General features: G+C 33.4%; 1 protein-coding gene across 1 annotated transcript; it reads right to left on the reverse strand.

Annotated features, from left to right (window-relative positions):
• Window positions 1–653: 653 nt before the first annotated feature.
• On the reverse strand, window positions 654–3,816 carry LOC139091988 (probable cytochrome P450 313a1). The gene is made up of 5 exons (XM_070642254.1): window positions 3,185–3,816; window positions 2,214–2,469; window positions 1,645–2,038; window positions 1,310–1,330; window positions 654–1,037 (listed from the first exon to the last, which is right to left on the reverse strand). The coding sequence occupies exons 1-5, from the start codon at window positions 3,796–3,798 to the stop codon at window positions 880–882; spliced, it is 1,443 nt and encodes a 480-aa protein (XP_070498355.1). The 5' UTR covers window positions 3,799–3,816; the 3' UTR covers window positions 654–879.
• Between the last annotated feature and the right edge of the window lie 14,143 nt (window positions 3,817–17,959).

Genomic DNA, 17,959 nt, shown 5'->3' on the forward strand with positions numbered 1-17,959 from the left:
TTTTATCACATTCCCTTTCGTAACACAAAAAGGCAAGAATGAAGAAAAGAACATTAAATTTTTCGGATAACGAAAGATGAGGAAGAAGGAAACTTTCTTTTTTTACAGCTCTTTCTCAGATTGTCGAGAGCTTATTGTTGATTCTTTATGTGTGAATATATCTCGGCGCGATTTAAACAATATAAAAATTTTTAATACTTACTTTCTATGTATAACAATAACTTTTCAATTAATGAAAATTCTATGTAAAATTTTTATAATCTCTTCTGCACATTTTAACACGTTCATAGAATTTAAGTGGTTTTTAAAGCTGGCATTAATCAGGGGTGTAGCTATAAAATGTATGAGATGGATGTAGGGTTTGTAATTTTTACTAGAAAAATGCTTGTAAATTAATGAATTTTGTCTAAAAAGGAAGGGAGAGGAGTGACCCTCAATTGTTACCTGGGTCGTAAACAAGGCGTAGCCAGGGGCTGGAATTAGGGCACGGGCCACCTCTGAGAAAATTGGAAAACCTTTGTTTTTTTTAATTCAAAAATAACGGCCGGACCCCAACCTAGTAAAATTCACTGGCTACGACCCTGCTCCTTACTCCTGATTACGTCCCTGGCTATACTTGTTCTGAAAATGAATCAATTTAAAATGCTTTTAAATTAACTTTATGATTTTATTCAATTTATTTAACAGACTAGCCCGAATAGCACAAGTTGGTTGGTCGATCCAAAATCCGACTACAAGCCAGTGTGACTCTAACATGACACCAGACCTAAACCAAATCCCCAACTAATTTAGAGTCACCAAATACCGAATTTTCGACCAATCAACCAATTTATACTATTCAAGTAATATATCACATAAAAATTTCCAACAACTCTAGCCTCATCTCCTCTCTAAGCTTACTTTGTATCCATTAACGAAGCTGAGTGCTAAGGAAACTTCAGTCTCGATTTCTTCGAATTTGGTTGAGCAATCAACTTTATAATTTCGAAGAAAATTAATGAGGAAAATTTTCATTGAATTCATTGCATAACGATAACCTAGATATGGAATAAATTTGGAAATTAGTGGAAATTAAAGGGGATGGAAGTCGACTTGTGTTTTGTATGAGACTAATCCTAACATGCAAGCATATGGTCAATCATCTTACGGTACCTAGTGAACATGCTCACTGAGAATATGCTTGTGAGTATGGGCTACAGTGGAGGCATCTTTTTGGGATTTTTTGAGACCTATATCTCAAATTCCTGTCAACTCTGATGCATACAAAATACAATTGGACTTCAAGATGTATAAAATTATAAAGACTCACCAATACAGATCCGTTTTCCTCCTTTGAACAATTAAAAGAGTTTAAATATAGTAAAAAAAAATTTTTAATTAACTTAAAAATCACAAATTGGTTAATTGATCAAAAATGCGTTCCTAGACCTACATGACTCTGACACGACATGATGGATCCAAAAACTGGTTAAAATTCAGCATCCTGAAAGAGTCACGCCAGCCTATTACCGTTTTCGGACCGATTAATCAACTTCTGTTATTCGGATTCGCTTAATTTGAGTCAAAGCTTAAGATTTATTGACTAATGCAGGGTTATCAATAGAGTAGCCCTATGAACCACCCAAACCCACAAGATCTACATACCTGAAAACGGAGCGAATGCAAACGAAAATTTCAAATCCTCTAAAAACCTCTCTGGCTTAAACAGATGAGCATCACTGCCCCAATACTTTTCATCTCTATGCATACCAAAAATTGAGATCAATATTACGGCACCTTTTGGTATTAAATAGCCATTAATGTCAACATCGTCTGATGGCTCTCGAGCTATAAATGGACCTTCTGGGAAAAGCCTCATTGATTCCTTGATGACTGACTCTAGATATGTAAATTTTTGTAGAAAATCTAATGAAAAATCAGGTTGAGTTTGAGTGCTGTAGACTTCATCGATTTCTGTCATGACTTTTTGTTGAACATTATGATGGATACCTAGCATCATGAGGATTGTTGATATGGTTCTTGATGTGGTATCAAAGCTCTAAATTTGTGGGAAATTAATGAGAAATTTTTTGCTGGCATTCAGCCTTAACCAAGCTATAATGTACAGTCAAAATTTGCAGGCCTGCATATCAAAAATGCGTAAAATCCAGGCCTGCGGATCTTGACTGAGCCCTAAATGCTCATCTAAATTCTAAAATTATTCCAATACTTACAGCTATAGTTGTCATGGCTAGTTCATCATCAATTTCCTCCTTTGTAAATTCAAACTTTGGGTCCAGCATTAAATTAATCAACGAATTTTCAGATTTATCATCTTGTGCCTTATTTGACTTAATAACATCATCCATATATTTTTGAATTGATCTCATAATTTTTCCATGTTCACCCCCCAAATTTAGAAAGTCTAAAAGCTTATGACTAAGTCCAACGACTAGATATGGCATGAAATCCATGCTTGACTCCATGTATCTGTAAAATGTATGTGAAATTAGAATTAAATATATTTTTAAATCAATCCGAATAGCACAAATCGGTTGATCTATCAAAAATGCAACCCATGACCTAAATGACTCTGACACGACATGATCGTTCCAAAAACCGGTTATAATCCAGCATCATGAAAGAGTTATGCCAGTCTTTTACCGTTTTCGGATCGATTAATCAACTTCTGCTATTCGTGTAAGCTTAATTTGAAGCAAATCTTACGATTTGGTCAGATTCTATCGCGTTCTGATGGTTGGAAACTTAAGTGCTGTGCATTAATTGCTGCACTTTGATATGAACACAGTAAGTGTTGTACAGAGCTTTTAGTAAACTTGTCTGAGCCTACATTAGAATTAGATTTAATCTCGTTAAAGGACAATATGTCCAAATAAACTAGCTTATTGAGTCTAATGAAGTGAAATACGGGTGTCATCAGGCTACAGCCATGTCACCACAATATCGCCATAAACCTTTCTGTCAATCTGTAAGGGAGCCTGACAATATACGGACTGGTATACTGACAACATGCCGACATATGACATATGGCTGCTGAATATTGGTGGAATTCAGCTTAAAGATTCATTTCTAATATTCTATTGCAACAGAGCTTGAAGTCGACTTGAACATTATCTGGCGTCGAATGGACTTAAGTCGACCTTCCCTTACAAAATCCGAGTAGACTTCTAGCACTTTAACTTACTTGTAAAAAGCATCAAAAAGTTCACTATGAAAATAATCCGTTTCATAACTCAAATTACTTTTTCCAAATGACTCAAGTGAATAGACTCCAACATAATCCATCAACTCAAACTCCCCACTGTCAACATTCTCATCAATTTTTAATATAATCTTCTTTGATTTCTCATCAAAAGTATTTAAAAGTTGTTGAAGTATTTTGGTTGTAAAAGCTTTGTTGATAATTTTTCTGTGTCTTTTGTGTTCATTTCCATTAAGTGATGGAAGTGCGTGATTCTTTGAAAATATTCTATAAAGTAATGATGGCTTGTTGTACGTTTCTGGTGTATAGAAGATTTTGTTGATGATTCGGGCATCTTTGGTAATGATAAAGCAGTGATTAAACAGCCAAACTTTGGTAAGCGGTGCTTCATCTTTGATGAAATTTAACAATTTTGAGATGTAATCCTTTTTGGATATTTGAGTAAGGAACTTAATAGAATCAATAAATGACAGTCCATCATGTCCTGGGAGGTTTCTTGCTAATTCGTAAAGTCGACGACGATTCCAGAAATATTTGATGCAATAAGTCAATAAAGTAACGACACCGAATAGTAACAGAACTTCAATTCCAATCATTTTTTAGTTGTTCATTGATTAAGATTCAAAATAAAACTAAAATTTATTACAGAACTTTTTGCTATATTTATACAAGGTCGAACATTCATAAAAGAAGAAATACGTCTGAATTTGACAAGCTGATTTAGACTTTAGCCTAAAAAATTAACATTTGAAGCATTTGGATTTACAATTCTTATGGGCACTCATGGAAAAATGTATTAAATTTTTTTTATTTTTTTTGCAAATTTTGATGAATTTTGTAAGAAAAAATTTTGAACTTCCAATTATTGCGAGAATGGAACCAACAATTTCGGTTATTTGCCAAGTACATAACTGAACCATGAAAAATCGATTAAAAATCAATTTTTTAAAATTTTATCCATTTGTGTAACAATTTATTAAAGAATAAACTCTAAGAGTGCAGAACTAATCAAGTTCTTACATTAAATTGACATGTAATTTTAATTAGTGTCTTGAAAGTCAATGTTCCGAGTAGTAAAATGTAGTCAGCAAAGTTGTTGCGTTGACAATAAGACATAGAGGAGAACTGATGGTATATCAAAGAAGCGATTGAAATCAGTTGACTTTTGCTTTCTTCTGTCCAAGACAGCCAGTTTCTATCATCCGTTGTTCTCCGTAGCCGTTACTTACACTTTATTGAAGCTGTTTTTGATGATGGGTTCCTGCTGATTCACTGTGAATCGTTGGACGATAATAAAGCGGGAATGAATCATCTGGCAGAAACTATGAATTCCATTGAATCCACGGATTCTGTAGAATTTATGGAATCCATTGATAAATTAATAGAAATCATGAAATTTATTGATTTTTTGGTGGAATCTCAAATAAAGCGATTAAAACAGGTTTCTGTTCCTGGCCAAAACAACTAATTTTACTAGTTTTTTATGTTGTTATTCAGTCTTCTTCTCAACGGTTGTACTTGCGGCAAGGTACTGCTCGGGTGTTTTAAAAAAAGTCAACATTGTAGGTCAGTTAATGTAAATCGGTCAATGTTCTTGATGATCTGCAAAATAATTTAAGCCAATTGAAGTTTGATTGAAGTGTTTTTCTCAAACATAGTGGAACTAAATTAAGTGATTCAGTTATTTCCAAGCAGCAGACGTATTTTGTGTCTGGTCACATTTAAATTTTTTTGTTAATATAAATTGCGCATTTGTTTTGAAATTTAAATACAAATCCATCTAGAAGCATTTAATGCCAACAATATTCATTGCTGTAAATTCTCCCACAATCATCATGGGCAGATATTAAAAAATTCTCAGAAAAAGTTAATTGAATCACAGGAGAAATCATAAAAATTGTTCATCGGAATTCATTAAAAAAAATAATGTCAATTGCCAACAAAACAAAAGCTTAAAATTAAACTTTCGACCAAAAATCTCTAATACCTAAGCTTGTGTCAAATTTAATTAAAATTCTTGTTAACTGAAATATAAATTTCCACCTGTAACTCAGAAACAGATTTGGATATTAAAAAATTCTGAGAAAAAAAATATATGTTTGTACAATTTTCTCACGTAGACTATTTAAAGAAGAATTTTAAATGTTTAGAATAATTTTTACTATGAATTTTCATTTTATGAATGAATAAATGGCCACAAAATTTAGAATGCTTAATTATATTGAGTTTTCTCATGACCGTGCTAATTTAAGTGAGTATGTTTATTGTCTGTTAGGAAAACTTGGTACATAGTTAAGTCTCTAATGGATCGTACGCTGTAGTGTCTACTTAGAGAGAGAAAACACAGTACTGCGAGTAGCTAGGTCAAGTTCAGTAGACAGATTAGGTTGACTAACTAGTTTAAGTTGATCAGCTCAAGAGATTGTTCACATAATGCAAAAAATTGACATTATTGACCCTCCACAGCCAAAGGGTACAAATTTTTGATGTAGAATCAATTTTTAAAATATTTTGCAGAGACTTGAGTTCCTTTTGTTTGCGGCATTACTGTAGATATAGATTCCCATTTGCGCTACGTGATAAGCATAAAAAGGTCATTTTGAAAGTCCACGAGTCTGAATTTTAATTAGGACCCGTTAACTTATTAAGTAACGATATTGCGTTTGGAAGCGATTGAGATTCTCCGGAATAGGAGAATGTGGTAAAAAAGGGAGGTTGTTGTCAAAAAGTCAATTTTTAATAAGATAACTCTTAATATGAATGTCTCCATCTTGGCTTTGAAATGGCATGGATTGTCACGTAGAGCTAGTATCATTTTAGCATATGACCAGATTATGCATAAAGCTTGAAATTCTAAGCACCCATAAAACTCTAATTCATCCAGATTCATCTAGTAAATTAACATATGTAGCAACAAATGATAATTACACAGTTCAAGCAACCACAAGTCACTAATTCCCCAAAAAAATGATCTCATCAGTTCATGAATGTTGCACCATTAATTGCATGTAATGAGCCACAAAATTATTCATTTTAATTAATGTGGTAAATAAATTCAGTGACTTACAAAACGTCTGTATCAAAAAATTTCAAAAAAGTCCTTCCTTGAAGGCATTGTCGTGTCTTATGATCCGAAACTCTTCTTGTTCTTTGACTTTTCTTACATCCTTTTATCCAGTCGACCACTTCGAAAGCATGTACGCTATTTTTTACTGTAATTTGTTCATCTTGTAAGAGAAATTGGACCAAATATTTGTTCCTATGTAAACGGTTTCATTAAAGTAATGAAATCATTTTCAAGTCGCATGGGCAATCATGCCTGAAAATTATTTTTTTTTTTAACTTTACATTCAATAAAAATGAGGTAATTACACTGGCAATTACGATTAAGCTTCCTATGAGATTATATGCTCATATTTTTTTATTTCATTTTCATTTCCATTCAACTGGATTTGTAACATTGTAAAGCTTCATAATGTTTCAAAGGCTTTAGAAATCTCCAGTTTTTTTTTTACGTTTTTGTGTTGGTTTTAATATTGTGGGGCGTTCGTTAATGATGTCAATTAAAGAAATAGGTTGTACTAATTTTATATCAAATTTAAAGGCACAAGGCGTAGAAATGTCGGAAATTCCAGTCTAACGCCGACTTGAGACTGATCTGACATCGGAATTTATCGAATTTGCGGAGCTCTAAGTCAACTCTGATTTTGTATGGAAATGTCGACTCGATACCATATAAAATTCGAATCGACTTCAAACTCTGTGAGTCTGGCTTGTGGCTAAAGTCACGCTGACTTAAAGCTAGAGTCAAGCTAGCCTAAGATCATATTTTCAGACATTTCTAGGTCATGTACCTTCTGGGTTGGAAGATTGTAGACTGAAATGTCTTTCTATGCAGAAAGGGACAGGAAAATTGGCATCAAGTTGCCATTAGGAAAGCTATGAATCTTGAAGGTAATACAGCAACTCAACGGTGCTTTAAGAAACACTGGCAAGAAGCTATTGAGCATTCAATTAGGTATTGAGAACTTGCAAGCCGTGGCTCGGAATTGAGATCTATTATTGTACAATTGATCCCCATGTACCCAAAATGTTCCATATTTACAAGTTTTCTAACGATTATCAACATTTTGGTTAAATGAGTGTAGAGTCACTGAAGAAAGCAAGCAAAATTCTCATAACAACCCAAAATTATCAAACATCATTTACAATCAACCCCTAACAATAAAACTTTTAATTTGAGTCAGGATATATTTTTTTTTACACAATTATTATTCTCGTAATATCCACTTTACATTCGATGGCTTTGAAGGTTGTGCCGTATGGTTTTCATGGTTGAATTAATTTCAAAGCTATAAAATTAAACGTCAACCGCACAATATTTTTTTTGTATTCTGTGGAACATTTTTGTGTATACAAGAAAAAAATGCTCAGATGGTGAAATTGGCTTTTCTTTATCATTTTGTAAAACATCAATCAAAAATGGTTCTATCGTGCATTTACAATTCTTTGTTCGTATCAGGCATAGAATGTATGGAAAATATTCAATTGTACTGTTTAGTTCCTTTCGACTTTAAATCGTTTAATAGGATTCTCCCCTAAGAAGAGAGGAAGATGATGTGAATGAAGGAACTAGACGCACTTAGGAGATGTTAAGTTTTAATGTTCTTGGACCCAATTTAGCAAGGGTGGGTAAGCAAACTCGATTCTTTGAGTTGGCTCAGAATTGCTCTATGAAATTCTCAAATACTCAGACAGGACAGAAAGAGTCAAATCAGCTCAGTTGTGGCTATAACTGAACCAAAGCCTTCAGACATTCCTTTAAAAAATTTGCAAAAATTGTACAATTTCGCAACTAAAAAGTCATGGTGAACATTGACTGCATCTTATTTTGGATCTTTCATAGATATTCACCATTTTTAAGCATAAGAGTCTCTGAGCCAGGAGATTTCGTAAGGAATCCATGATGAAGACACCCACATACCCTTATTTGGTCTTTTCGAGTCTGAACTAATACGAAAGTCCTACCAACTCTAGTTTGATCATTGAAAGGAATTAAACTTAATTTCTACTCCATTTCAGTTGAATTTTTGCTAAATTTTGAAACTTTTGTAGCGATGATGAGCTACATAAGGAGCAACTTGAATAAATGCATCTCTAAATTGATTTACATCCAAAAATCAGCCTACATTTCCTTCTTTATTTTCTCTCCTACAACACATTACACAAAAAACCTTAATGCATCTACATGACAATGAGAATTCATCAGCAACTGTCGAAAAATACAAAGGACATTTTAAAAAAAGTTTCTATTCAGCTTAAAAGTCGTATGATGTGCAAAGTGAAATAAAGTAAAACTAAAAGCAGCTTTAAGTGTCAAAATGACAAAAGCGAGTCATCGAGAAAGGATTTCATCATTTTCAGAAGTTGCAGATTGTATGTATGCATGCATGAAACAATTTTATATGTGTAGGATGGAATTGGAAACGTTTAGACGATGATGAGATTGATGGTGAAATTTTGGGGCTTAAATTTCATAGGAACTGCTTTAAAATCTTCAAAAAATTCAATTTAAAATCCCAAAAACCTGTGAACAAGACATAGAACCAGAACATACCCAATTTCAAAAGAAAAGTCATAAAATGTTAATCAAATTTACTCTTTTAGATCATTTTTCTGCACAATCTAACCAAAAAGCACAAACTATATGTGTATCCTTCATATCATACATATCATACATATCTTATTTAACTCACATGTAATCCAATAAAACTCAATAGTTCCTACATCAATAAACATCATCTCATAGAAAATAATGAAGCGTCATTTCAATTCATTCAAAATTTTGGTACCTTCATAATGTGATCCGGAAGAATTTGATTCATTTTCTACATCCTTAAGGGGATGTACGATGTAACCCATTCAACCGTAATTAGTGTACCCGAAAACCATAAAAAATATGTGTGTATCGTATTGCAAGTAAGTCTTGGTCAAAAACCAATTTATCAATAATAATGGACTTAAGGATGTAGAACATTTTTACTTGACCTTAACTGCTTCTTCTTTTATCGGATCATTAAAGTTTACAGTTGAATATAAAATAAGGAAATTTCATTTTAAAATCCCAGCATGCACACAATTTTGCTGTCTTTGTGATGCTCATTTACTTAATTCGCTGGTCGAACAGATCAGCTGCAAATCAGTTGTGATCCATAGCATGTCTCAGTCTCAAAACTGGCTCTATTGGTGACTTCATTGTCCATCAAATGCTACAATATCTCTATCAACAGACTCCTTCCAAGAGTTATTTTCCTAGCTTTTTGATGCAGGGTTTGATTGTTATGAGCATTTTAACTCGGAAATCTTGAATTGAATACTTGGCAGGATAGTTTGTAATTATTTGACACACATCCCAAAAGGACAGAGTTTTATGTATCTAGTTCAAGTCATGAATTATCATACAAAGATGATATGAGTTGAGATTAGACAACATTTGTTCATAGTAAAAGTTTCAGATGTCTAGACCAGTAACGGGAATTCCAGGGAAAGTCTCGGTGTCAGTTCCGTCTTGAGATCAGACGAGATTAATACTTTCTGGTCTCATTCTTGGCCCAAATCCTACTAAAAACTCGTCTGTAATTGGTTTCGTGGTGCCTTAACTTACTTACTTTCTTCATTGACGATGTAGATCAGCTTTGATCCATCTTCTCTCTCAGTTGTACCTAAAACTGACTCCATTGCTGGCTGCCCTTTGCCAATTGTCAATACCAAATGTCGAATTCTTTCAGAATCCCCCTTCCATGAAACCTTTGACCGCTCTTGTGGTTTTTGTCCTGTAGTGCCTTAAAGTCAATTTCGGCCAATAACGCATTCAGTAAGATTCCCGATGCCAAGACCGAGACCGAGACTAAGACGTCCCGAGTAGTCATTTTCTGTCGAGACGGAAACCTTAGTATTCAGAAGGAGAAGAGCTTTAAAGTCATTTCTGGCAATGCCTCTAATTCCGACCATGTCCTAGCTAAACATCATCTATCACAACCTCATACAATCATATGCTTATCGGGTAAATGAAGAAAATTGTAGAAAGATGGGACCACAATAGAAGGCAGATAGATGTCACACATTTTATGACAAGAAGAAGCAACATTTCTCCTCATTTAACTTCATTACAATGCAAGAGGCACTACTGATGCCAGTTTTTACTTTTTCTGATATTTCATTTTAATAATATGATATAAAAATAAAATTTCATATCTTTTATGATGATACTCTAGGCTGTGGTAAAGGAATGAAAAAGCAGTATATAATTACGACAAATGTCATAAAAATGAATGAATGAAAAATTGTAAAGATGTAGAAGAAAAAAAAAAGCGACTCCAGGATGAAAATTGTTGACATTCGACATTTTCCTTAGTCGTTATTAAATATTTATCTAGGTCATTTTGTGAGTCGTCAGATGGCGACAAAATTGTTTCAAAATGAGGAAAAGAACGTTTCGATTTGATAAAGTGGACATAGAGCATGAAGGAAAGAAGAAAAAAATTCAATTTTGCATCAACAATTTGTCTCTTCAAATGGCTCTTTTTATATCCATAAAATAGACATTCTATATATGGTAATCGCAATGGCAGTAGATGTATGTTTGTTATTTTGGGAAACATCGTATGACAAATAAACATAAAACCTTTTTACTTTTATTTGTCCTATCTTTGTCTCTTTTATTTCCTTTTTTTAGCTGGAGCTTGCTTTATGTGTAAGGGTAGGAGGCAACATTTGGATATTTTGTTGGATTGTTTTATGATACTGACTGGTTTTGTACCTAATGAGATTGCCAATATTCAATATTGAATGTTATTTTATGGTAGAGACTCTTCTAGATATTTAGAGACTCAGTATGATTGACAGAGACTCTTTACAACCATTAAAGACCAACTAAAGTCGACAACTACTCTTTAGGGTTCACAGGGACTCTCTTGAGTTCAACAGTGTCTCTTGGGAATCACAATATATTCTCTAAAGTCGAAAATAACTGTTTAAAATCTTCAAAGACTAGGTACAGCAGTTTTGAGTTAACCAAGACTCTCAAGATTATGACAGATAATCATGGAATCATAAGAGACTTCGTAGGATCGAGAGAGACTTTTTACAGTCATTATTGATTCTATTTAATTGACAACTAAATCATTATGGGTTAACAGAGATTCACCTGAGTTGGACAGAGGCTTTTCGGAATCACAATATATTCTCTAAGGTCAAAGGAGACTGTTTGCAGTCACCAGACTCTCAAGAGTTTGACAATGACTAAGTGGAAATACATAAGGTTCTTTTGGATGGAAAAAGATTGTTTCTAGTCATCAAAGGCTCTCTAGAACCAATAACCATTCTTTAGATTTAACAGAGGCTCTCTTGAGTTCAGCAGTGACTCTTAGGAATCACGAAAGTATTTTCTAAGGTCGACGGAGACTATTTAAAATTACCAAAGACTGTCTTCAACGGTTTTGAGTTAACAGAGACTTTCAAGAGTTGCCAAAGACTTTCTAAAATCGACAACTAATCTTTATGGTTAACAGATACACTCCCAGGTTAGACAAAGAATATTCGGAATCATAAGACTCTAAAGACACTCTGATGACCTTAGATAGAGACTTGCTACAGTTGACAGCCTTCAAGGACTGTCTTGAGCAGTTTGGAGTTGACAAGGACTCTCAGGAGGATGACAGAGACTTTCTAAAGTCAACACAAACTTTTTACTGTCACCTAAGACTGTAAAATACTTCCTTAAATCAACAAAGGCTCTGTGTTGGCACTATAGACTCTATAAAATCGACATAGACCCTCAAATGTTAATAAAAATCCAACTTTACGTGAAAAAATTAAATTTTTAAGAATTTAACATTCATAGCTTCCAGATTGCATGTCCCAGCTCAAAACCTACGCAATAAATACCTCCAAACTAATTCCATTCCTCATTTATCTTCCATTTTTCCAGCACATCAGAAAAATAAAATAAATCGTTTCCATTGCATGTTCAAAAGAATGTCTATAAATGATGATAGTGTTTGGAATGCACAAATGAAAAGATCGACAATAAGCACCACAAATTGATAAATTATTTTTCATTTTCGTTTTTCACACTCGACATAAAAGAGGAGGATAAACAATTGACACGTGAATTGCTTTTTCTGCATCCCTTTTCCTATCCTTTTTTCCCTGCCTTTCATTCTTTTTTGAACTGAAATCTTTTACATCAATATATCGATTATGATGATGGCTCGTGTGAATGGATACATATTTGAGGGTGTCCATTTGTTTACATATGTAGAATACGTGGAATCGATTATTAGGGACAAGATGGGGATGAAATTTGGTTTTGTTTGTTTTTTCGATTATTGTTGAGTTTAAAGTGGCTGTGAGATTTTGAATCAGGTCCAAATGTTAAATTTTATGAGGCAATTATGTTGGAATCTACACAGCTTGAAGTTTTGAATCTGAGAGGTTTTTAAGAGACTATTCTAGGTTCTATTCTGACATTTTACTAAAGATTCCATGTTAGACTTAAATGCCGGAAGGCACATGAAGTAGTAATGACAGACAATCCGGCTTCAGAACAGTGTGACTCAAGCTCCAGGCCAGATTTGATCGAGTCCCAGGAGCTAACATGAATCAAGTCACATCAGAGTCGAGATTACGTCTTGTGTCTTTCTGGTTTCCAAGATACTCGTCCCGGAAAGCACACGGCGTAGAAATGGTCGATTTGATTCTGGCATGAGGACAAATTTCATGGAATATGGGCTAAATCCAGAAATACGCTGTTCTAGGGCCAAATTTTTTGTCATTTTTATGTCGTGAGTCACTATGGCATGTAGAAATTTATGAAGCTTTTGTGCTCAAATATAGAGAATTTTCAGGAAACTCTAATGAGTTTTTAGGTCTAAACTGAGGTTGAACACTTTAGACCTCATGTTAAATTGCACAAATTTAAGATTATACTCTTCCCAAGCGACATTTATCTAGTGACATTGATGATTTCATCATGTCATCGACGTCAAGCTAAATTAGTGGCAGTAGCGTTAACATGTTAACCAAGTGAACTGATAAATTTAGTAACAAAGCAAAAATCATGTCACCACCCTGTCAGTTCCAACTTTTTTTCCACTCTACTAAGGTTAACAAGCAATATAAAACATAAAATTATATATTAAAAGTCTATCCATATGGACACCCCACTCATGCAAACACTTTACCCAAAAAAGCTCAAAAAAGATTAATACAATGAAGATTTGTATCATCTCATTTCCTGTGAGATGCTTTCACACGCGTATGCTCATCCATACCAACAAAAGTATTTCACAACTACACTTTCATAAACTAGTGCATGCTTACATTCAAAGTAGTCAGGATGAGGAACATTAAGCATACAAACATTAATATTATATTTGTATATAATGCTTGATATTGCCATCATAAAAAAAGAATTATGACAGTTTTGTTGTTGCCTTCTTCTTCTTCATCTTCTGCTAGTTATGCTGGATTTTTTGCATATTTACATAAAATTATTATTTTTGACCATATTTATGCGGTTGCCGCTCAGTGTGCTGTAATTTTGGTTAATAAAATTCAGACATTTTTTGCGTTTGTATTAAGTTGACGATGGGGGGAGGGGGGATGAGGGGTAAGCACAAAATTATCTTGACTTTTGTCTCGTGTAGGATCATGTCTTGTTTCTTTGATAAATAATACATAAAAAGTACTTCTCTTTTATCCTCCTTGTTGAATAATGTTGTACATAAATATTTTAATAAATTCACTTGAAAATGTGAAAGATGAAACCAATTTGATTATAAGCATACACAAAATAAAAAAGACTTTGTGAATGTTGTAGACGATAACGTTTGTAAGCTTCTCTAAAGTCATATTTATTTGCTGAAAAAGTTTCTTCTTAAACTTACGACGCAACATAAATTTAGATTAGATTTGAGTTTATTTTTTTTTTTTCAAAAATATTCTTTTTTTTTTTGAGTAATCTTTTATGGAACAAATGAACGCATTTGTATGAATTGTAAAATCACAGACTGAGAATGTCTTTGTAAATTGGTTGATAATTGGATTATAGCAATGTAATCATGTCTTATAACTTATCAAGAGGAAGACCGAAAATGTCCTGGATTTGTTGTGTTGAAATGGACGCTAGAGTTCTCAATATCCTGAATTGCAGAAGCTGACCCCCGTGAGCCAAGAAAATAAAGTATCATGTCTTATGGGGTACATTTTCAAATAGTAAATGTCAGTTAATCAATCTAAAACTATGCCAGAATCAATCAGCAGATGAATTAGTGTTTACTGGGTACTACTCAGTGTATTGCAATTTTACATGGACATAGAATATGCGTACTTTATTTCGCTGGTCGTACAGATCAATCGTAATTCATGACCTCTCATAGGAGTCGCCTGAAGCTGGCTTTTACCTCCCAATTTCCAATACTAAGTGCAATACTATCTCTATCGACAGCTTCCATCTATGAAAATTTTGACCATCATTGTACAAATAATCAATTCAAATTCCGAAACAAGGCAGACTTGACTATAGCATGGTGCCTCCACAAGCTATTTACGGTCCAGTAAGTCAGCTTTGAAGATCTTAATTAATGAAGTTTTCACAGGTCGTCTAATATCAAATCCAACTCATCGCAACCTGTTCACTTTAATATGTAAAATATGTGTAGAATGATTTAATTAAGCAAAGGAGAAAAACTGTGTTTTTGAGTGATGTTCTGGCTATTTTGGGTGACTCTTTGTTTCTGAGCTTGACACCCCTAATAAAAGGCTCCAAAGTGGTGCCATGTTCAATTGTTTTGCTCGAAGTACTAGTCAATCCATATAAATTTGCCCATCAATTTCCAATTAAAAAACAAAAACATGAATAAATTCATATTAGGGGCCGTTCACTTATTACGTTCGCTTTTAAAGAAGGGGATTCTAGGATATTGTAACAGCCAAATTATTTTAATATGGACATTTTGAAACGAGAAGGGTCTAGAAATTCGATTTTTTGCGTAACGTAATAAGTGAACGACCCCTTAGTTATTTAATTATTTGCTGTAAAGCACAACAAAATCACTTCAATTGTAATTTATTTTGTACATTTATTTCATTATTTTTAGATAATTAATAACAAAATTAGTTGTCAAAAATTGACAACAACTATCGATATTTATACATTAAAATTTACTCATTAGCCTACATTGTAACTTAATTTAGTCATTTTTTAATAAATTTGTTAATTAAGCATTGTGTAATGTTAATGAGATCAGTTGATTCCGCTTCAAGCCTAATTCTGTTTTAAAAAATCGACCCAAATGACAATTCTTGAATGTTTGGTGACACGACGGACTTATTGTATCAATCTTTGATGAATCATCGCTATCATTTAATTAACATCGGCTTTTGTTCTCGTCTAAATTTACTCAACACAAGCTTCAGCCAAAAAATTTTCATAACTAGTGAAAAGAAGGAAACTTTTTTTTTTGTGTCAACAGTGTGGTCTAGATACATAACATTAATCGTCACACAGCATGCTTCCGAAATTAATGTGAGATTTTAGAGGGGGAGGAAGTTTAATGATTGTGGTTTAAGGCGCATTTTTAAGGAATGTTGAGGGTTTGTAGTGGACATTCCAGATTACCACAAATTCTTAAGTACTTACAGATCAATCCTAATCCATAGGCTTCCTCAGATATCACCTGAAACTGGCCCTATCGCTAACTACCTCTTGCCAATTTCTGATATTAAATGCTTTACTGTCTCTATAAACAGCTTCCTTCGATGAGCTTTTTGGTTATCCTCGTGCAAAATAGCAAATGTAATCGATCTAAATTCTAGCCCAAGGCTAACTAGGCTCTGGTATGGTACCGGATTTATATCGAATTAATTGGATTTAAAGCGAATCCGTCACCAAGTCGTAGAGTCAGCTTAAGAGGTCATCTAAGGAAACCAATGCATCAAAATAGATTTGTATGGTCAGAAAAATAAGCAAGTAAGCCTTGACAGGAGAATTTTGCTTAATTGTGGCCATAGCATCTTCCTGGTGACAAGTTGTCATTCCCTCATGACACTAAGTATCTCAAATTTCATACAAATTACCATTAAGTTCCTTTAAATTCCCTAAAAAATAAATTTCAAACTTTTAATTGAATAAATCACCAAAAAATCCATAAAGGCCATCCTATCCAATATATTTAACCAAAAAAAAACTAAGTTCATATCAATATCCTCGATGTCAGAATCTCCCCCATGGCATAACAAGCGCTCATAAATTAAGATATATGTTATAAATGTCATCGGCTTTTGTTGCCAGGAAATTTGAGACAATGAAATTTATGAAAAAAATTATGCAAACACGCTTCGGACACCATAAATTAAATATATATATATATATATATATAGAACAGAAGAATTTAATTTTCTCTATCGGCGAGGAGCAAGAATGACACAAAATTTATGTCCAAAAATATGTATCCGAACGAAAGCTGACTTTGAAACTTTATTTTTAAAGCTATTTGCAATTTTTGTGGTACAAAAAGTTGTTATTTGTTGTCTGGCTGTCTGTTTGTCAGTCTCTCTGGGTCTATCTGTCTATATCTGAGTCTATCTGCATCTATCTGTGTTGATTTGTATCTATTTGTCTCTATTTGTCTCTTTATATTTCTGGCTGAGTCGATCTGTGTTTATTCGTGTCTATTTATGTCTTTCTGTCTCTTTCTGTGCGAATCTGTCTATATCTATGAATATCTATGTCTTGCTATGTCTATATGTGTCTATTATTAGTCTATTAGTGTCTAATAGTGGCTATCTGTGTCTATCTGTGTCTCTGTGTCTATCTGTGTCCAACTGTGTCTATTTACGATTATCGATGTCTATTTGTCTCACAATTCTTACATCTTACAAAAACAACAGTTTGGACTAGAAAATGCGCTTCATCCCATGTACCCAAAATATTTCTAACTCGTATGTTGTGGTAGGATTCTAGAGAAGCGGCAAAAAAAATCAGTGCCATAAATTCCCCCCAAAAAAAAGGAATTTATTCAAGTAAAATAATCAATACTTGATACAGTCTCATCCATAATTAATTTCATTTCATTCAGCAACAACGAAACAAAAAAAGCTTAAAAAATTATTAGAAACAGTTAAACATGATAGCAGAAGCGTCTACAGTGAAAGATTTATATCCGCTCACATTTCAGAGATAAATCACATGTAATAAATGATAATACATATCATGTTAACAATTTTTGTGCTTTTTATAGCACTTTTTTTTGTGTTAAACAATTTTAATATCAACAATGAGTAAAATGAAAACGTAATTTATCAAGTAAATGACCGTGAATAACCGTGCAAGTTCATTTGACAATGATTCTATCAAATGTTGAATAAATTACTTTACTTAATTAAATTGTAATAACAAAAGCATGAAAAAAGTTAACTTTTGGAAATGGACTTTGAACTTCCGTGCTGGATTTTGTGGTTTGATTACGTTTATGTTCTTTACTAGCTTTACTATGAATCATTTAGAAGTTAACAGACCTATGACAATAATTTTCTCATGTTGTTATGGCTGGGCTTACCTAAAGTTGGGATTTTGTTCAAAAATGAGGCGGCTCGAACCCTAAAACCCTTCCACTCCTTGAATATCCCCCTGTATTGAGAGCACGATTGACATTAAGAACAAAATGACGGATAAAACATTTATCATACAAATAA

The sequence above is a fragment of the Chironomus tepperi genome, unplaced genomic scaffold (assembly GCF_022539635.2).
Source record: "Chironomus tepperi strain 1889 unplaced genomic scaffold, CSIRO-AGI_Ctep_v1 contig_275, whole genome shotgun sequence".
Classification (NCBI taxonomy): Eukaryota; Metazoa; Arthropoda; class Insecta; order Diptera; family Chironomidae; genus Chironomus; species Chironomus tepperi.